The sequence below is a fragment of the Cibotium barometz genome, chromosome 26 (genome assembly GCF_041138505.1).
Source record: "Cibotium barometz isolate CiBa-2024 chromosome 26, ASM4113850v1, whole genome shotgun sequence".
Lineage (NCBI taxonomy): Eukaryota > Viridiplantae > Streptophyta > Polypodiopsida > Cyatheales > Cibotiaceae > Cibotium > Cibotium barometz.
The window spans coordinates 54,466,453-54,489,383 of NC_141071.1; the positions used below are offsets into that span (position 1 = coordinate 54,466,453).

The window sequence follows — 22,931 nt, forward strand, 5'->3', positions numbered from 1 at the left end:
CTTTTTTGAATGGAGATTTTATATATATACCTAGATGAATCCAGGAACATGCCCAAATTCACCTTTTAGGTTGAGCAGCCTCCTGGTTTTGTGATTCAGGGACAGGACACCCATGTTTATCTTCTGCAGAAGGCTCTTTATGGTCTCAAACAGGCAGCCCGTGCCTAGTATCAGAAGATTGATGCCTTCTTGTTATCTCTTGGATTTGAGAGGGCATATGCAACAGCAATCTCTATGTGCTTCTTTCTAATGGAGATATTTGTGTCATTGTTTTGTATGTTGATGAGCTCATTCTTTTTGGCTCAGATACTAGGTTGGTCACACAAGCTCAGTCCAAGCTTTCAGAGACATTTGAGATGACTGATCTTGGCCTTCTACATTATTTTCTTGGGCTGGAGGTTTGGCAGAAAGATGGCTATATCTTCATTTCTCAACAAAAGTATGTGAAGAAGCTTCTCTCACTTTATGGGTTGTCAGATTGTATACCTCTCTCTTGTCCCATGGATCCCAATGCCAAGTTATCCAAGGAGGATGATACACCCTTGGTGGGTTCCACACAGTACCAGCAGATTGTTGGCTCATTGCTTTACCTTGCCAACACTCGTCCAGACATCTCCTATGCTATGAGTGTCCTCAGTCACTTCTCATCTATCGCTCGAAGGTCTCATTGGCAGGTAACTTTGAGAGTTCTTCGTTATCTTCGAGGTACTTCAGATTATGGCATCACCTACTCTTGTGGTGCTGATTCGGTTGGCTTCATAGATTCTGATTGGGCAGGCTGTATTGATACTCGGAGGTCTACGTTTGGATATTGCTTCATGCTTGGTTCTAGATTGGTTTCTTGGAAGTCTCAAAAGCAAAGGACTGCTTCTGCTTCTTCCACCGAGGTTATCTTCTCTCCTCCACTAAGACACTTTGGATTCATCAGATTCTAGAGCATTTGTGCTATGCCAATACTTCCCCGATTACTATCTTCTCAAATTCTCAAAGTGCTATTGCTCTAGCTCAAAATCTTGTGATATGGGGACGATCCAAGCATATTGAAGTGCATTATCATTTTGTACGTGACTGGATCGAGTTGGGACTTCTTCGACTAGCCTGCTGTTCTACCAAGGACAATGTGGCTGATCTCTTCACCAAACGACTTCCGAGAGCTACTATGGAGGTGTTACTTCAGCATGTTGATATTGGACCGCCCCTCTGGCGCTCAAGAGGAGGTGTTGGATTATATCATCTCCAGATGGTCTACATCACCATTTTCATGCTTGTATTGGCCATTTATGAGGCCCTGCATTGGCATATCTTAGCAGATATTATTCAACATTTTTCTACCATTTTTTAGGTATTTTATAGCATTTTATTCTATTGTCCTGCTGTCGGCTTGCTACAACTGGCCGACCAGCACTCTGCGGGAGTATATAAAGGCTGACCCCCTTTCCCCAGTTTATCTCATTTCTCTGCATCTTGTTGAGGTCATTAGCAGCTGCTTCTGCTTCTTACCATTGTACAACACCTACGGGCTTCCCTCTTGCTCAATTTTCAGCAATAAACATCAATTTCCAACATTTACAGGTCTTGTACTTGGACCTATATCTGTGTTTTCTATTTGCTTCACAATCTTTCAACAGATGGGAGAGCATTTCCATGGATTTTATTACAGGACTGCCCCATAGAGAGGGCATGTGTCTATGTGGGTAGTAGTAGATCCATTGACGAAAATGGCTAACTTTATTCCAACCAAAAGATGTGAAGACTCGTCTATTTGTGGAGTGCCTACTTAGACTTTATGGACTACCCGGTAGTGACTGGGACATTAAGCTTGATAGTCACTTTGAAGGGCTCTTCCAAAGGTTGGATACGAAGCAGTTGAACATGCACAAACAAATGGTCTCACCAAGAGGTCATTCAAATCATTGAAGATATGCTTTGTGCATGCGTTAATAAAGGCAAACCGATTGGGAAGAGTATAACAATAACATTCAACAACATGCTTTAGTCCATTTATGATGATATATGGATTCCGACATAAAGCTCCAATCTTGGTTACAGAAGGAAAAGGTACGATCGGCCAAAGACTTTCTTCAGGATATGAATGAAATGATCAAGTAGCTCAAGATAGCATTAAAAAAGCTCAAGATAGAGCAAGAAGTTACATAAACCTACACCAAAGAAGGGTAGAGTTCACTAAAGATTATAAAGTCTTTTTAAAGGTACCTAAAAACGCTCTAAATTATCTAAGCTATCTCCTAGGTATTTTGGCCCTTTCACCATACTTAGAAAGGCATGTGAGATTTCTTATGAATTAAAACTACCAAAAGGATGCAAAAAGCATCATGTGTTTCATGCAAGTAACTTAAGAAAGAATTCTTGATATAAGAACCAGACATACACGACATATTAAGTACAAAGAATATTTAGTTAAGTGGAAGGATAGGCCACAAGAAAGCTCAACTTGGGAGAAGGTAAACAATTTAATGAAGAGATTCCCTAATAGTCTTCAAGGACGTAAACGTTTCTTAGGGATAGGAAGCGTTTGCATGTCCTGTATCGACGGGATATCCCTAGATACAGGTGCATGATCCGGAATTTAGAGGACGAAAGGGAACGGAGCCTTGGAACGCCGGGATCGCGAAACGGGATGGCGCAGGGACGGGGACGGACGGACGTCCCCCGACGGACGTTTCTCACAGGGGACGGCGACGGGGACGGCGCAGGGACGGGGACGCCTACCGGGACGGGGCTGTGCGGGGACGGCAGAGAGCCGTTGCGCCTGCCGTTGCTGCGTTTTTGGCCGTTGCGCCTGCTTGCCGCCTGCCTGCTCCTTTCGAGCCGTTTATGGCTGTTGGGCCTTGGCTCTTTGAGGCTTGGCCCTCTCTCTCTCTCTTGCCCTTGAGGCTTTCCTCTCTCTCTCTTGCCTATCTATATAAGAACAAGCCTCTACAAGGCTACAAGCACACACAAGTTCACAACTCTCAAGGCTCATTGCTCAAGCTTTCAAGGCTCATTGCTCAAGCTTCTTGAATCTTCTCTCTTCCAACTTCCAAGTTCCAAGCTCTAGGCTCTCACCTCTCCCTCAAGCCTCTTGAGTCTTGACTCTTCGAGTCTTCCAACTTCCAAGCCTCTAGGCTCTCTCTCTCTCTCTCTCTCTCATTCCTCAAGGCTCTCTCTCTCTCTCTCTCTCTCTCTCTCTCTCTCTCTCTCTCTCATTCCTCAAGGCTCAAGAGTCAAGCCATCTTCAACCATGGCATCCTCCTCACGTGCCGAGGCTTCTCGTAGAAGGACAACGGGATGGACATGGTGGAAGGAGGTTAACTACACCACATCCGTTCATGGAGGCGGTTCTCGGCCATGGGTATGCAAGCTTTGCCCGTACCGGCGAACGGGTGGCGCCGACAAAGTGCAAGCCCACCTCTTGCATGAGAGTGGGCATGAGGTGAGGTTTTGCACGAATGTCACGCCCGAGAAGAGGCGGGAACTTCTTGACAAGCTTAGCGTCTACGAAGCGGTCGAAGCGACAAGAAGGACACCACGAGTGGCCGTGGATCCCGCGACGATGGGGAGAGGAACTCAAGCCTCTACAATGGAGTCATGTGGTGGATCGGGATTATGCACACCATCACCTTCACCCCATCAAGTCGGAATGTTACTCCATCCACGACACCAGCACTCTCCATCTCCACGGCCTCTCAATCATTATGTGGCCCACGGCGACAATCTACACTTGGGGAGAATTGGAACCCCAAGTTGAAGGAGGAGGTGGATATGGCGGTGGCCCGCTTCTTCTTCCACGACCACATTGCCTTTCAAGCGGCTAGGTAAGTGCAATCGATCATTGCCAATTCATCATTCATGTTTTCATCATCCTAGTCCCCTTCTCATTAGTAAATTACTTTCTTGAATAGGTCGGAATACTTCAAGGTCATGGTTAAGAAGATTGGGGAGTATGGCTCAACCTATACGCCCCCCTCATCCGAGAGCTTGCGCACTACATTGCTCGACAAGGAGAAGCGCATTGTAGAGCAAGCGGCCGACAACACAAAGCGGCAATGGGAGAGGAACGGAGTCTCCCTCATTGTGGATGGATGGAGTGACACCCGCAAGAGGAGTATTCACGGCATGGTTGCATATTCCCGCGCAGAGATGTACTTCATCTCATCTCATGATGCATCTGGCACTGGGAAGAGCGCGGATGTGCTTGCGGCGGAGTGGGCTACCACCATGGAGATCGTTGGCCCCGAGCATGTAGTGGGCTTTGTTGCGGATGGGGAGCCTTCCAATAGGGCAGCGGGAGCTATTCTCCAAAGTATGTATGGACATGTCACGGTGTCCTTTTGTATGGCTCATTGCCTAAACAACCTCCTCAAGGACATCGGGGCATTACCATGGATCAGCCCGCTCATTGAGGAGGCCAACACCATGGTCTCCTTTGTCCTCAACCACCAAAGACTTCAGCATGAGTTCAACAAGAGGTCCTGTCTCTCTCTCCTCAAATATTCCGACACCCGGTTTGCCTACAACTTTCTCATGTTGGGCCGGTTGAAGGATTGTAGCGGTGCTTTGAGGGGGCTTTTCCTTAGCGACGAGTTTGTCGCCATGCAAGAGTCCCATACAAACACTGGCCAAGAGTGTAGGCTACGGGCGGATGACGCCTCTTGGTGGGAGCGTGTGAAGACCACAAATGCTATGGTGAGGCCCATAGTCCACCTATTGAGGATTGTAGACGCTATGCAACCATGCATAGGCAAGGTCTACGAGGCCATGGATCGCATGATAGAGAAGTTGAAAGACTTCGTGCCTGACGAAGACAAATACGAGGAGATCCATGCCTTGTGTCTAGGAAGGTGGAATTCCTACTACTCTCCATTGCATGCAGCAGCTTATGTGGTGGACCCAGAATTCCAAGGCAACAAGCAGGAGAGCGACCGGGAGGTGAGCGCTGGATGGAGGATCATCTTGGATCGTCTTGTGCCTGATGCATTGGTTAGGCGCAAGATCAGGGACCAGCTTTCGATGTACAGGTCATTTCATGGCTCCTATGGCTGTCATGATGCACAGGTTGACCGCTCCAAAGTTGGTGTTGCTCTATGGTGGGAGGACTTTGGTTCAGATGGACCGGAGCTGCAGCAGCTTGCCATCCGCATACTTAGCCAGGCCGTCAGCTCCTCTTGCTTGGAGCAACTTTAGAGCAACTTTGGAGTACCTACAGCCACATTGCCTCTAGGAAGAGGAACCGACTTGGGGTAGAGCGTGCCAATGACCTTGTCCGTCAGCGCGAACTTGCGAATGCTTTGCAAGAGCGTGACCAAGAAGGCAGATTCCTTCACCGAGTGGGAGAGGAGTCAACAAGAAGAGCAACAAGAGGATGAGGTGCAGGAGCAGCATGCCAGTGAGGATGAGACTGAGGATGAGCTTGATGCTTCTTTGGCACAAGCTACCCATGACCATGAGGCGAGCACTTCACGTGGATGATCATTCATGGATCATGACTACTTAGCTCTAGCCTCTAGCCTCTAGTCTTCAGCACTTTTTTGTCATTGACTCATTTGAGTCCGTCCATGTATTCTGCCTCCTTAAGGCTTAGTCCTGACTCTTAAGTCATGACTCATTTTGTATCTACTTAATTATTAATATGACTCAAAAGCTTACCATTTTAGTGTAAATTTGTGCTCATTTTGATGTACTTCCAAAGTAGAATAAGTGTAGGGTAGAAAAATTTTAAAAAAAAAGTATTTTTTGAGTGCCGTTCCCTCCCCCGTCCCCGTTCCCTACTTATGGCCGTCCCCCGTTCCCTACTTATGGCCGTCCCCCGTCCCGTCCCCGTCCCCGTCCCCCGTCCCTTGTGACTATGTTAATTACATTTGCCTCATTCAAGGAGCATTTGAGAGTTGCAGCACCCCAAAAATAAGATAAGGATTTCTCATATGATAACTAAGCTAACAAGCATACTAAAGACCCCATGTTTGAAATGATCTATCCTTCCTCGACAGTGGGACCTACTACCGATGTCATGCATGGACAAAGATGTGGATGTTTTGTGTTTACTTGCATTTTGAGCAACAAACTCTTATCTAAAGGGATTAGCTTGCTAAGCTATTTGACACATAAATGAATATCAAATGTAGGGCACTACCAAAGTCCACTATCAAGGAAGACTCCTAATCTTAAAGAGTCCCAAAAACACATGTATTTTGTAAGAAATGCATAATCACATACATACTCTATGGTCATTACAATGTGACCTTGTCTTCAATGAAAAAAGCTTGACAGTGACAACAGCACCATTCACCCACTCATACCATTTGAAATAATGACTTCTTCGTAAATAATCCATTGTAAAGAATGATACCTAGTGTAAGGAGCATTTGGGAGTTCGGTGTTGCACTACAAAAAAACCATATGATAGTAAACTAAAACTCCATGTTTAAGAAGGTCAATCATTTTTCTAGAAAGAGATTATATATTTAGCTACATGTGTCCAGGATTTGAATTCAGGTTCCCTGCCTAGCAAGTACAATACATCTACCACCAGGCTACATGCCCATGGACAAGAAGGTCGATCTTAAACTCCCAAGCTCTCAAGCAGCAATTCATTCTACTAATGTCAAAGGCAATTGGAGCATTGTTCAAACATTTCAATGCCACCATGCAAATTATACGAGATGCAAATCAGAAACATCACTTATCATGCAAGACGCATAATTTTCATCCTGAAAATAGTATATAACAGACAATCCAATTAAGATTTCAGATCCACTACATACAATATATCAAGCATACAACTAAAATTCAGGCTTGTCTTGAGTTCTAAGCTAGATCGTAACTTCAGCCACAATCTGGCACATCTACAATCCACACTGGTGCTAAATGCAGCTACAGCAGGAATAAGAAAACACCTCAGAAATGTAATAGGCATGGTTAGCCATCCATACATGGGTTTCTTGACTTATTCCATCTCTGTAACCTTCATAACTGTACAACACTCCCAAGTTTGAGATCAAAAGTGAATCCTTTGCATAGATCAGAACTACAGTACTTCAAGTTGGGGCAGTCAATGATTTTGCGCCACAGCACCTGTCCACTGGGGAGACTGCAAGCCACCATTGTATGGGAGCCCTCGCAAAAAAAGAAGACATCTCGAGTGCTTCCAAAGATCTTTACCGATGCTATGTCTTGAAATGCCCAGTACAGATCTTGAGGCATCCTTGCAATCTCCAACCATTCTAGCGCCATAAAATCAAACTTGAAGATTATAAATGTTGAGCAAGAATAGCTAAGGACAGATTTTTTAAGCCCCCCGATCAACAAAAGACATCCATTTGCACCTAACAGACGTGGACGGCGAATGAGCGCCGGAATTTCACCCCACTCACTTTGATTCAAGACAGCCCAATTGCAACTGCCGGCGTAAAGTCCACCATCACTAAGACTATCATCTGTCGTAGAGAGGGTGCCTAGGTTAGAGGAAATAAGCTTCCAACTTTGCCACCAGAGCGATCCTTCATCACGGAGTCCATAAATTGCACCGCTACATATCACTGGGCTGCGGGGTCTCGCAGGCTGTCCTATGTTTAGATTGACCCAATACTCATTGTTTGAGTTATAAACTGCCATACAGCCAGAGGACATTACATAAACCTTGTATGAACCATTGTCTTTTCGCTCCATGATAGCATGAGGTTCCACAAGATCAAGCTGCAAAGATGGGAGCTCCTTATATGCCTTTGTGAATGGGTTGCAAATGCACATTGCATTTTGGTCCTCCGCAGTTTTGCTCGCCACACAGAACAGCCCACCGGCTGCAGCGATGGCAATGTTAAACTGGGTCGGGAGGAACGAGAGAGAGATGCGCCGCCATTTCTGCAAGGTAGGGTCGTATAGGAGAAGGGATCTCTCATCCAGGAAACCTAATCCATCGAAGACTGTGATCCATTTCTCTTCAAGGTTTCGGTTTCGACCATCGAAGCTCAGCAGGAACTGATGTGATCTTAGAAGCACATTCCAACGCTTACAAGCAAGGCGATAAAGGAACACATTGGGCACTGGGAGGAAAGAAAATACTCTTTCAAGCAGATCTTCAGGCAAGAAACGGAAAACAGTACCTGCTGATGGTGATGGTGATGTATGTGCTTGCTGCGTTACTCTTTCCATGCTACTGTGACGAGATTGTTTTGCTTCTCCCCTGCTCATGGGCGCCTGGAAAGAAACTAGGGTTTCACCATCCCTTCTTCTAACGAACTGTTCTAGAAGATCTTCTCTTTAGTGTATCGCAAGGGTTTGCGAGAAAACCCTTCTTCTGCATGACCGCACCTGCCACGCCAAGGGATACCGCGTGAACACTTACCAAGGGAATTTGCTTTAAGTTTTAAAAAAATAGCAAAATAAGTCAAAAAAACAAGTCCTCACTTGTTTTCTCTCCACCAAAGACATTAAGGCTTTGTTCACGCGGTCTCACTACCACCTCGTGTTGTAGGAAGGAGAAGTGCAAGAACCTACACCTCCCATTGGAGTGCATGTAGTATGCTACAAGCCTAGAGCATCTCCACGGGTATGATTTTTCTGTGACCTTTCTATCACGAGCTTTTTTGACAATCTACGTAATCTCCGAGCTTTTGCCAACATCTCTGTAACCTACATATCAATTCCAAGATCTATTGTTGCAGAAAGTCCAACCAATAGCTTCTAAACTAGAGATTTGAAGCTTACACACTCCATCAAATCTATACACACACTCTTCATAACATAGCACTATCATGGCCAACATGCAACAACTACATTGCATAATAGATTGAAGGGTTTTAGTTACATCATGCACTACCTCTAGTAAGTTCCCACCATGCACTACCTTCATGCCATAATTTCCAATACCAACCTTCATGGGATATGTCCTTTAGAAAAGAAACAATTTACCACCACACAAGATCTATTGACCAAGCAAGTTCTATACATAGATATGATCGACAAAAAACAAACCCATTATAGCATGCAAGCATTCATTAACCTCCAAGTCATCACCTAGCCTTGCGTTAACTCATGTAATAGTCTTCAAAATTGTGAAAGCCTATACATAACATGTAGAATACCACCCTTCAAAGTTCTGAAAACCTATACATAACATATAGAATACCACCCTTCCACAGATACAACACCAACCATTAAGTCATTAAAAAACATACACCACGATGTATTATACCGCAAAATAATATCCTTATATATCAAGTATAGGATAAACATCCCATAAAGCATTACTATCCAAAAGTGCTGAAAAAAAGTATCTAACCCATACATATCAAAGAGTGGGCCTTGTCCAAGTGAAACCTACTTGGATATCACATGGAACATCCTAAAGAAGAGTGTGAGGCATGTACTCATCTTCTTCGATGTGGAGACAACACCTTAGCATTTCCTTGACACAGAAGCACTAGAGGCTGACGCGAGTGCATGTGCATATAATTAATGGAGAAAGAAAATGTAGATCCTTGAAATAGATATTTCAGCAAAATAGCAAATCAACATGTTTATCCAATGGAAAACCCTAGTTGAATCCAACACAAAGATCAAAACATATACTGTAGACAAAAAGATATAGTGTGGCTAGCATAATGCCACTAATTTGGCTCACAAGGAAGGTCTAAGAGGTGAGTATGGACTATGTTAGCATCCTTCTCAATGCAGAGACAGTGGTGGAATAAATCCCCTAATGCCCATCCCATTTCTCCACATCCTGCAAAGACATCGATCACTGAATCCCCTAGCTCGGTGAAGGTGCATAGTAACTACCTAGCATAGTAAAATACAATATTCATTTCTCTCACATGCTACATATCAAGATCATAATAATGATGTTAAGGTTATAGAAACACTATAGTGGAATCCACTCACCTATGTATGTTCTCGGATCTCTCAGAACCTCTCCCGACATAAGATCTACCTTGAATGTCGTTCCGTGATGACTCTCTCTCAAAACACTACTTTGAGTTGGGAAATAATTGTTTGTCTATCTCTTCTCCAGCTTCTCGATTCATATCTGGGACTGGGTATCCCTCTCACCAAAAGAGAGCCAAGAGTAAACTTCTCGCCTGGAACACATATCCATTAACAAAATTCCACAACATAGTTAATAGGCAAGAAAGTAATAATGAGAGTTTCCATGTTACCTGTTCCCCATCCTCTCACACACATATCCACGGTCCACCATCAACATATATATCCGATGCAAACCAAATACTAGCTTCTTGGAATTGTAACATATAAGAGAGAATTGGTCTACCAAGCTACATGTAATGTACCATCCCTCATCAGTAGTATAGTTAGGCGCGAACTTCGAAACCTATAGGAAAACAACCCTCTTAATGATGACTCTACATAAATAGAGTAGTGATTGAAGACATTCCATGTAAACATTATTCTTACCTAAAAGGAGAGATCACGATTAAAGACATTCCATTCCGGAACCTCATTTGAATCCAATAGCTCGACCCGCAAACCTATGGTGGGGAAGTTAGCCCATACTAGGTTCACTACCTCTCAACTAGGTGAGCCATTATATGATAAGTCCTTTGCATCCTCCTGGCCCAAGAAGTCAGATATCCTGAAAGAAACAATCATTCGATAACGTACATGTATTATGATCAAGACAATAATTGGTGTGCAAACATGCAATCCTTACATGTCATGTTGTCTATCTACTAGTATAAACAAATCTCCTACAACCACATATATGTATGTATAAAATTGCACACCTGCTTCAAGAGACATAATCAAATCATGAATGTGATAAAGTAACAAGCCTTACTAATACTTTATAAATCAAGTATTCATACCTGTTGACCTTGTAATCTTTCCACTTTTACTTGCAAAGGCTAAGTTTTTTTGTATGACGCTCTCTACAAGAAGATGAAGCTACATACAGGTAGAAATACTCAATAACTAATTGTAGGAGTGTTGATCCCATTTTGGATTAACAAGCATGCTCCTCCAATTGAGGATATTAATAAGTGTCATGAAACAGCAGTATAAAAGTTGTACATTATGAGATATTGGCCACCCAAGGCCTAGTTAAGTAAGTTTTTGGGCGCCCAAGTGTGAATAAGGGCTAAATGTATATAAGGCATTTTCTCATATAATGAAAAGTCACAATCCCCTTTTGTGCTATAGATAGCTCTTCCTTGTGTCTTGAGAGAGATTGAGAGAGAGAGAGCATTATAGCATTGTGCCTTTTCTATGCTTATATGATTCATGCTTCTGTGGAAGAGTGAGAGAGTGATTGCCTTATGTGACGGTGTGAGCAACTCTACGATGTGACGGTGTGAGCAACTCTACGATGACAGTGTGGAGGTGGATCTTGGAGGTTTGGAGCTTAACAAGTGAGCTTGAAGGCCTCAAGGGACTCAAGTTTGAAGCGTCGGTGTCACGTAGGCTGTAACGCCTGTGACCGACGGCAGACCGGATGGCCAGACAGGGCTTTAGCATCAACGCCTCAGCCGGAGTGCCGAGGACGTGGCCATCTGGGGTTCAGTGGGAGAGGATGCCCATGCGGAGTCATGGGCAGCCAGGCTAGTGTGGACGGCAGGCCACACACTATATAGCCTGGGGGATGAGGGGCAATACTCATTCTTCCTCTATGGCTGGGTGGTGAGCCAGAGGCCGTCCCCTCTTGTGGCAACGCCCGTAGTGGTGTTACAGTAATCTAACACTCGTATCAGAGCCTAGCCATGTCTTCTGGGTATAGTTTGGAGCAGGAGAGCTCTGACGTAGGCCCTTCATCACCTTTGACTGCTGCCACGGCTTCAAAGGGGAGTGATAAACTTCGTCGGGGGGAGAAATATGCTAATTACTCCATTGACGACAGGTACTTACTCTACAAGGGTAGAGTATGTGTACCAACTATTGGTGACTTTCGGGCCCAAATTCTTAAAGAAAGTCATGATAGTCCAAGTGCGGGTCATCCTGGCAAGGTAATCCCATGATTTGCGGTGTTAATCTCACGATGCTGATGTCAAGAGCGGTTCAAGGCGTGAATCCTGACACCTCTGACGCCACGAGGTTTGACAAAATCAAGAATCATGAAGGTGTAGAAATTTGTTCATGATGTGAACTGTTTCAGAACTCTTCACGGCGTGAACCAATTTAGAAGACCTTCACGGCGTGAACCCATTATTTTTCACGACGTGAACATTTTCCTGCAAACTCACGGTTTACTCCAATCCAACGCATGACTTTGGTATAGTCAGGTTAAGGCTATGAAGGTCTGGAAAGGAGTGACACCTACAACAAGGACGAGGAATTCTGACCCTAAGAGCAAAAATTTTTGAACACATGAAAGTGCAAAAAAACGTTCAGGATGTGAACTGTTTTCTGACACTTCACGCCATGAACTATTCTCTGCAATCTTAGAGCCTTAGAAATAGATCGACATAATCTGATCAAAACTAAATTGGGTCATCAAAGTAGCGTATCAAATCATACATACATGCACTTACGATCTGGAAAGCTCATTGGAGACGATCTTACACCTGACGATAGTGCATCGAATCACCCAGGATCTTTCTATCAAAAAAGTGTGGGTTCAGGTCACTCAGTAAGCACTCACTTGAGTGTCTTAAGAAACCTGACCACCGTTGAAACTAGTAGTGAAGAGTCCATGAAAGAAGGGCTGAGGTACTCTGGGTTTGGGAAAGAGGAGAAACCGCCCTCCCCAACCAGGTCCAGTGGTATTATTGATATCGCTCGGGGATTTTTTGGTCTCCAAACCAGTCATGACGAAGAAGCACAATCTGCGGGCATGGATCCGTCAACCAGCACTGGACTTGGTCCAAGACAAGAAGTGTCCATCCAAACGTCAAATTCAAGGCTGTAAAACACTGGCACCCCCCGAATGAGATGGGACATGGAAAGTGCGACCAGGACGGGTCAAGTATTCTTCCCCACCTCAGATGAAGTAGAGTTAAATCTAAGAAGGATCGAGGTGGAACGACAGTTACGAGAGTTGAGCTTAAGGAAATAAGAGCTCGGCACTCGAAGGACGAGAGCTGAACTAAAGGAGATGGGAGGTTTAAACTTACTCCAATCATGGGGTAAGGAGCCGAAATTAGTCATGGGAAGAAGTGAGGGAGAAATTCCAAACTTGGAAATGAAGAGCCCAAAGTTGAGGAGGGGTTTGTAGCCATAGAAGAAGAGGATATTCTAGCAAGAATAGCGGGTGAAGTGGAGGACCGTTTGTACACCAAAAAAGATATTGAGCAAATGATCAATCATCCTACGTTCCTACATGACATGGAACTTTTAATTCTACAAAGGCGTACAGAGGCAACTAATGATGAGCCACTCCAAGGTGCAGTGGGCAGGAACATCCCATGGATTGGAGATACCTAGAAGAGCCAACACAGGAAGAGGACGAGGTTTCGGTAGGGGGGGATCAATTCCTCAAAGACCAAGGGTGGATCCACCCATTGACCTTAATACAACCACAAGGACGAATCTGTTGAATATGGTTGCAAAGATGGGCAGAGGAATGGTCAGGGAACTAGGCACCACTCTAGAATCCCGACCCTCCCAAATAAAGCCACATATCATTTCCAAACTCGTCCAAAATTTCTTTGGGGACGAAGACCCTATCCAACATGTAGAGATTTTTGAATCCACATGCAAAACCTGCGGACCTGTCAGTGCTGTGACAATGATTCATGCTTTCTCACTGACCCTGGAAGGGAAAGCGCATCAGTGGTTCCGAACCCTCAAACCTGAGGATAAGGTTAACTTCACACGACTCATGACTGTGTTTGTACCCAGCTTTGCCAAAAGTGGTGATCGATGGAACTTGTTGGCACAGCTGCACAATATCAAACAAAAGGAAATGGAGTCAATGAGAGACTAGGTGTCTTGACTTAAGCACTTAAATTCAAGGTGCAAGCTACAAGAGAGGTTAATAGACAATCAGTTATTGCCTTGCTTCCGGAGAGGGGTTAGAGACCACAAGATGCATGATTATTAGCCCGACCAACCACTCTAGATGCATGTTGCAAATTGGCAATTGAATATGAAGACAATATGCTGGAATTGCCACCGCCGAAAAATGTCAGAATATCTTTAGCAACTATGACTTCTCATGTCTCGAGTTACCAAGATGTTGGAACTAGAAGCAAGCAAGTCGGAAACATGACTATGGACGAGCTCAGTAACGCAATACTAGAGAAATTGAAGATAAAGAAGGGAAGAGAAACATCTGGGCATGGGCATAACCATCTTTACCCCCGCAGGGAATTGGTGTGGTGCTCTATGTGCAGATTGAATAACACTACCACTGAATGTCTACAATTAAGAGCAAGGCCATTACTTTATTGTGCACACTGTGTAAAATTAGGGAATCATGACACTTCAATGTGCAGATATCCAAGATTCCAAACTGTTGCATAGCTACCAGTACCTAGAGCTCCATTGGCTTTACCAGCACCACCTCCTGAACAGATTACTGCTATTCCACCCAACTCTTTCTATTTACCTAGGGGGATGTTCCAGGTACATGACACTTCACCTCTACCACCACAACCACCACAGGCCTTAATCAACCAAGTATTGATTGAAGAGCCATCAAAAGATGTTGATATGGTACGTGAAGTAAAACTTAGCGGAGAGTACTATGAGGAAACTACGGAAGTCACGCCTGAATTCTAAGTCCTACAGAATAACATGCTAGTACCTGTGCTTCAAACCACGGTACAGTGGAAGGGCAAGGACATGAACTCGAACATGAGGAGAGGACCGCTACAATGTTTTGGTTGTGGAGGGCCACATCGAATCACTGAGTGCCCAAACAAGAATATGGTTCATACGCACCAACCCCAATAAGTGACTGCTACGCCCAATGACATGCTAGTACTCACTTGTACTAAATGTGTCATTGATCATTTGATCAAGGATTGTCCATATCGCGCAAGTGGTTCTACTTCCACTGCTGCTAATCAGGCCACCATCCGAACCATTAGTGTACAGCCTGAAAATATATCACCACTCAACGTCTTGACATGAGTCCAACCACCACTCAACGTCTTGACATGAGTCCAAGCCCAATTGGGAGACAAGGGGAAGAACCGAGCAGATACGACCATTTCCAGAACTGGTTGTAGGAGAAGAGTGAAAAAAGTAGGTAAGGGTGACACAAGGGTCACAATCCAAGATGGATCTGAAGAAGATACAATCGACACTGGATCCACCCATTTGAGAGAAGAAGGGGATCAAAGGATCAACCACAAAGAGCCAGACCTAGAGGAGCAAAGGGAGCGACCCTCAACTCCAAAAGGAGTCGATGAGTACCCCAATGCCGATGAGGAGATAAGAGAGCTTGAAGACACCAAGGCCTTAGTAGAAGAATGTCAACGGCTTCATGAAGCCAAGCTAAGGGCTAACCGGGTCAGGGATACAATGTATCCACGAAATGAGCCAACAAGGGAAGGGAAATTGGACGTACCTACTCCTATTCCAGAAGTAACAGAAGAGGGATCTCAAGCAAACACAATGTCCAGAATGTTTGAGGAAAATGTGATGGGTGAGTCCATCCATTCCTTCCCTATGTATGAATATGAGACACACACTTGGGAGGAACCCTCAATCACTAGAGAACCCAGAGATATCGAAAGTCTCGTGGCTGTACTATCCACACCTGTACAAATGCCATTGGGGCAACTATTACGCAATTCACCAACCCTATGGACATACATAAAGGAATGGATAGAAGGTGGACTAAATCCAGCCAATACTATCGAGATGGTTCTGCCACCTCTGACAGAAAGAATCTTAAGACACACAAGGAAAACCAGAGTCGTCAAGATACCAGTTAATCAATTGGGATGTTACGAAAGCGACGACACAAATACTACAATCCCGATTCATCATGGCGGCTTTCTTGGATGGTGGGGCAGAGGTTAGCATCATCACAAAGCGTTGATGGGAGAACTGGTGAAAACCCAATCTAAAAAGGGCAGATCTAATCGTTAAAATGGCTGACGGAACATCTTCAAGGCCCATTGGACTTCTGGAGAATGTCAAACTCAAACTCTTTACGTTTTGCTACCATCATACATTTATGGTAATAGACTTCCTGCACCAACCTGACTCATATGACATAATATTGGGGAGATCCTTCATGAGGGAATCCCAATTGGTGCATGATTGGGCATTAGATCATGTGTATGTGCATAGGGATTCATAAATTTTAAAGATAGATCTGAGAACATGGAAAGCACATCCCATATGGAAGGGTAACTGTTGGGTAATGATTCGGTCACAACTGCATCTGTACAAATATGCCAAACCATAGTGGAAAATTCCAAGGAAGAAGAGGAAACGAAAATGTATGCATCACTTCCTCCTCTGGACTTTAGTGAAAACTGGATGCATGTAACCTAGGGGAACCCAGTATGTGGAATCTAGTAATGTCTCTATGACCTCTATATGTATGGTTAAGTGGCAAACCATTGATGAAGAATCAAAAGAGGAAACCTCTAGCATAGAAGGGACCGTAACACAAGGCCGTACCAACGCTCAATGCCTTAGAAGATGGCAAAAATAGAAATGATATAACACCCGCCGACGAAATGCCCTATTACAAAGAAAACCCACGGATGCCTAGATACCTCGAAGCCACTAAGGTACACGATGAATTTTCTAACGATTGGGGTGAGGAGTTGAGGAAGATATCACTGGCAGCCTCTTCTTTTCCAAAACTGCTCCCTTGATCTTGTTTGGCTTAGAGTAAGATGTTTCTTTGTCAACTGTCTGTCTGCCCATTTTCTCTTTCTTGAAACTTCACTTTGTTATCTTGTTTACATTACTTTGCTATTGTTACAGATTCACAAGGTCTCCATGGTGAATAAAAACTATGGCCGTTCTTGTGGAAGACGCTCTGTGGATGATAATGCTATGAAGGCAGAATTATACCACACATCCTTATCCCGTCGACCTGCTTCTTCTATTTCTTCAGTAGAGAATTCAAGTACAGTCAAAACGGAAGGAACTTTGGAAAGGTTTAGTGTTTCGAAAGGAGCATGGGTGCTCATGCAACCTAGCAAAAGAAAGAGACCCCAGACAAAAAACATTTTCTTAGTGTCATGGAAGGGAAGAGTACGAGATTTTAAAATCACCAGAGGGAAGATATCCGGTGAAAGAAGTTGATTCAGCATGTGTACATGCATAAAGAACTTGTCTTGTGAGACTATCCAAATGATCTTCCGCAACACAGGCCTAATTGTATATTTTTCTATTGTGGTTTTCTTCTTTATGAGGTATGGATTTTTAAGATGAAGCTTTCTTTCCTTGCTTATTAACATTCTTGTGTTATTTTATTTCAGATTTATACCCTTCATCGTATGAGACATGGCAAAACATCGATTGTATTCTGGGATTTATAGATGTTTTGCATGGATCGATAGGAGAACAACAATACCAAGGTCGATGTGCAACAGAGCTAGCTCGATCGGGTATATTTTTTACTGATCATTTTTATCAGTTGTTGCTGGACAATGCTAACACACATGGTGTGTTAAGAAAATAAGACCTTCCGGCATGGAATTCAGTGGATTGGCCTCTCCCACATTTTAGTGTTACAGAGGCATATAGGGCCAAGCTTTTCAAAGAAGTACAGAAAGCTCTGAGGCCCAATATTGCCACAAGGATAATAAAAATTTCTTTATGCATGCCTCTCACAGTTTTTGTAGACTTGTTTAATACCTTTCCAGTGAAGGTTTCAAAAACAATGTTCACAGTTAAAGCAACAAGTCTGGCATGCATGCCACAATTTTTGGATAAAGGTTGGGATAAGAAGACATGTAGTTCAGTGTTTTGTGAGGTTGTCCAACATTCTATGCAACTGAAGTACATGGTTGCATCACAAAATTTTATTTTTTCTTTTTATTATAAGCGCAGTCGAATGCTAAGCACAAAACTAGTCCCAGTGGATCAAGATGAAGATTCTTTTGGTGCAGAAAATAAACTTCTTGATATTAATGTTGTTGAGAATGGTGATGTGCTAGTCAATATCTCATTAAGACAATGTTGCTCCCTAGCTCAATTGCGCAATGACATTCTGTTTGAGACAGAAGGTTCTATTTCAAAGGACTTTTTATTTATCTACAACAATAAGAAGGTACACCATTTGACTTATCCTAGTCTCATTAAGCACTGCTATTAGTTTACTTTACCCTATTGTTTCATATTGCTTTTTTGCAGGTGCTCAAAAGAAGAGAGAGTTCAATAAAATGCAAAGACATTGAAAATTTGAAAATTGAGATAACAGATTCCATTAACAAAGGTATTATATTCAATAAAGTAAAATTTTGTACAGAAGTGTTTAATTGTATATGTAGAACATATTCTTGACAACCATTTTCTATTTATCTACAGTCTGATCCAGAGGTTGCTCTACATGGTCCAAGCTCACCGTATCATCTTTTTTTGGAGAATCTATTTTCTGCTACTCCATCCTGTCGTGTACAATCTCTTGGTGCTGCTCCATTGTCTCCTCTACTGCCCCTCGAGCATCTGTTTGCTGCTGCTCCATCTTCTCCTCAATAACATCAGCAGTAGGTCCTTGTTCTTGTGGCTTCTCCTCATCAGCACTAGGTCCTTGTTCCTGTGGCACCACATCAGCATCATCTGTGTCATCAAGGTGTATGACACCTTCTCGGACTTTAGAGCTCTCACCCAACTCGACAGTAGCTGGTACAATAGGTTTGGGGGAGGCATACTTCAAAAACTTCCAAATTGTATCAGCTCTGAAACTATATACATAGCTCGAGCTGAAGCTATCTTCTCTCATCTGCAATGGCATATGATGATTTAGAACACTTTGTACCAATATCAATTATTTTGAAGCTAAATGAAAATTATTTTTTCTTACAAGGTCTGGCTGTCCTATCTCAAAATAGCTTGAAAGTATATATTTGGCATTGATCAGCACTCTCCAACCGCAGCTACTTGAATCATCTTATTGTGGTGTCTGTATAGTTGGAAAGATATGTTAGAAACTGTTAATATCTGAACAAAACAAAATTATTCAATAAGTTCAAAGGCATAGCATGAAATAGACATCAGTAGAGGGAACGACTTTCTACCTCTAAATCTATTGGCTCTATTGAATCCAAAAGATTGACATTAGGAGGATAGTGATCCAATGCATCTAGAAGCCTTCTAATACAACTGCAATACATATAATTCAGTTAGTGTGCATTAAATCAAAATAATGAAGTTTAAAGTTAAAAATAGCACACACCACTACTTATAATTTCAGCTCTCTGTGTGTGTTTTTAAGAGAGTTGAATAAAAAGCATTGCTTCTGCTGGATGTCAATAGAAGCAAAGCTCCAGTGGTCACTGCGTAAGGAAAAAAGCATTAAGAAATCAAAGGCTACAAGAGTTCTCAATCTTAAAGAAAAATCCCAAAAGAAGCAGTCACCCACATACTTGTTATGGTATGGAAGTAGCAAAACATCGACAACATCAAAATCGCAGTGTCTGAACCAATTGGAAATATCCATGGGAGTTTCCTTTGCATCTCTTAACTTGAAGGAAATGGCAGGATCAATAATATGAAATGTATGCTGTACAGCGTGGTTAAGCCAGCTTCTCATCATGCTGCATTGGACCAAACAATAATTAGGGTAGGGTGTAAAGGAGGTACAAGAAGGATTGTTTTGCAAACAAATATAAAATAAAAGACACGTACTAGAGCATTGCAAGAATGATAGTATCTGAGCAATACTCATTCTTATGAGACAATGCTGCCAAGCATGGTTTTGTCAAGTCAAAATTATTCACTGAAGTTTCATCCTCAATATGGACAACTATGTTAGGGCCCAGCTCCTGCAACCTTCTCTGTATGTGCAGCTCCATCTGTACAGTCTCCACATCTATAACAGATTTGGATTCTTTTATTTGCTACTTCAGTGACTCCTCATAAGCAGCTTTCTCTCTGGTGCTCTTTGAGTGGGTTACTTCAACAACCTTAACCTCATCTACCTTCAACTTTCTTGTAGGTGGAATTAATAATATGTCTCTCATTTTGATGTCCTGCCATTCCATAGGATGGACCAGCTTGTCATACCTCCATCTCACTCTAGACAAAGTGTTGAGGTCTTTGGCCATCAGAGTTACCCTGTGAGCATGGGCTGCTACCAGCATTGCATCTTCAAAATATTTCTCCAAGTAATCCTCTGCCATTTCCTGTAAGGAAAGAATGATAGTCCTGTTCCACCTGAAACCAAGGTGCCAACTATTACATATGTCTTTCACTAGTCTCTGAAAAGGTGCCTTGGGGATTGCAAAGCCTATAGCTTTCCGTTGTTTCCTGATCTCCTTTGGCACACCTGCACCATGTTTCAATCTCTTGGCCTTTTGCTGGAGCAGGCTCATTGGCTTCCCCTTCCTGCCATGTGCAACTCTTCCCTTTGGAGGCACACTAAATTCCTTGATACCTGCCCCAGCTGCTGCTGCTGCTGCAAGCCCTGGCCCCTTGCCAGCACTCCTTGCAGTTGACTTGGTTCTTGCCATCACTCTGACAAGCTGCATACAAAGCAATGGAAAGAGATTATAGCCATGGAGAACATGGAATGATACAAGAAGGCAATGACAGGGGTGGATGGAGCAACATTTATAAATTTGCAACAAAACGCGATTTTGACAGTTTGAAATTCCTAACAGCTCACTCTCGCATTTTTCGCAAACTTCTGAAGTAACATGCTATTACATTCCTACAGTGATTTCTCTGTCTTTACAACTAAATACAATATGGATTGAGTTTATGCAAGGAGTGTACAGCCATGGATAACTTGGAAAGACACAAAATCACAATGATAGGGGTGGATGAAGCAACAGTTTTATATTTGCAACAAAATGCGATTTCGACTGTTTGAAATTCCTAAAGCCTTCTCCTCACGTTTTCCTGAAAATTCATGAGGCAGCATACTAGAACATGCCTTCAGTCATTTCACTGTGTTTGCAACTTGGTGCAGGATGGATTGAGTCTATGGAAGGCAAGAAGTGATCAATCTCTCACTCAACCAGCCCAATTCAAAAGTCTTCCTGCTTGTGGTTGCAGTGGAAAAAGCTAAGGAATGCATATAATATTTATCCTAACATCTAAGCTACATCACATCACTCAGTACCTTATCCTAATATACTATTAAACAAGAAGATAAGGATATAGAGAGTCTTACTGACCTGGAAGCTATCTGTAGGTGTGCTGTGCTGTGCTGGTGATGAGTACCCTGTGTGCTGGGGATGAACCTGTGCTGTTGGTCAGGATGCTGATGGTCCAGAGTAGGGAGGTACAGAGGCAAAGAGCTGAGAGGGGAGGGCCAAGATAGGAGAGATTAAACAGGAGGGAAAAGATTAGTGCAAAATACAAACAAAGCAGCTACTAAATACCACACGTGTGGAATGGAGTCGTTTTTTCACACGTGTGGATGGGACCCAGATCTCTTGGAGTTTGAAACTTGGCACATGTGAATGGCACTTTTTGCCTTGGAACTTGTGCCAGTCATGATTTCATAATCAGATCCATAACCACTCTTCCCTCCCCGTCTTTCATCCCTGCCAGCACCCTCCCATCATCCTTTTCCTTCCCCCTCTGATCCCTTCCTACCCAACACACTCCATCCAGACTGCAACCTGCCTGAAGACTACTACACTGCCAGATCTCCAGGTTACCTAGGCTACAGCTCAAGTTTGGAAGAGAGCAGAAGCAACGGTTGTGCCTCGCTTAAGGGAAAAAAAGCGATGATTTCTATGAACCAAGTGCAAGTCCCTTTCTTGATTCAGCCATGTGACCTACAGGTTCGGTTGAAATAGAAAGGATAATCAAGGCTCTTGACCACCCCGTTAGACAGATTCTCATTAGAAGATTTTCTTGGAGGAATCGCCCGTGTCTTCTGGGTGAGGAAAGTTTTTCTGGTCTTGGTTTTGGGAGAACCTTCGGACTAGTCCCTTCCCTGGACATCCGTGCGGGCGAGGCCCCGAGTGTGGGAAACCCTGCCCCGCGCAAGAGGTTGCTACTTCTGTTGCTAGCACTCTAGAGTTCGGTGTGCAGAGGGGGGGTAGGGGTCTCACAGCTGGTATCAGAGCTTTGTTGAAAGCTCAAGAATCAAAGATGAATTTTCTAATAAAATCTTAGAAAGGTGCATTTTCATGTTGTGTTTTCATTCAGATTAAGCTTAATTGATGAAGTCTTTTAATTGATGAATTGGATTTTATAGATGGACGCCCCGTACTGATCCGGTATCCCTGATCTTACTCGAAATCAAGATATGACTGCTTTTGCTTTTGAGCATATCCTCTCCTCCGCTACTATGAACTCGAACGAGCAGGGCGAGTCTTGCTAATCATTTCGAGGAGCTATATTTTCCAGAACTAGCTGAGAGACGACAGCATAAGTGGTTCGGAGAGCAATATATCCATGCCTCAACTAGATGCTGAGGCAGAACGTCTCTTGAGCCATGGTCTTGTTAAGGCTAAAGGTGGTTCGTGGTGTTATTCTTTACCACCGACAGCTTGAGATTTTAGGATTACTTGTCATCTTTTCAGGCTTATTAGCCATTTTATCCCGCGAAGTAAGATTGTAGCACCAATAGTGGTAAGCAAACAATTGCATCGTGGCATGTCCACAGCGCAGTATCGCCATTTCATGCGTATGCAATTGAGGCATTGATTTTATGGAGCCATGTTGCTCTATGTATATATTGCAAACCTTATGTAAATAAAGAATGTTTTGCAAAAATTCCAGTTGTTCAAGTGATTTTAACTACCAGATATCGAGTTTAAAGAAATAAGATCTATTTTCTCGGACGTATGTTGTAGATCTTTAGTAAGAACGATTACCTTGTTTAAAGTAATTATTTTTGAACTTCTTAAGTCTTAGGATCTTGAGACGAAGTCAAATAGAAATTT

The 22,931-nt window shown here is 43.2% G+C and overlaps 1 protein-coding gene across 1 annotated transcript; it reads right to left on the reverse strand.

Moving 5' to 3' along the window:
* Positions 1-6,963: 6,963 nt before the first annotated feature.
* LOC147624102 (SKP1-interacting partner 15-like) lies at positions 6,964-8,187 on the reverse strand. The gene has a single exon (XM_086820853.1). The coding sequence runs from the start codon at positions 8,185-8,187 to the stop codon at positions 6,964-6,966; it is 1,224 nt and encodes a 407-aa protein (XP_086676979.1).
* Positions 8,188-22,931: the final 14,744 nt, after the last annotated feature.

Bases quoted from the DNA above. Each gene is read 5' to 3' on its own strand.
- LOC147624102 (XM_086820853.1), bottom strand. From the start codon at position 8,187: ATGAGCAGGGGAGAAGCAAAACAATCTCGTCACAGTAGCATGGAAAGA.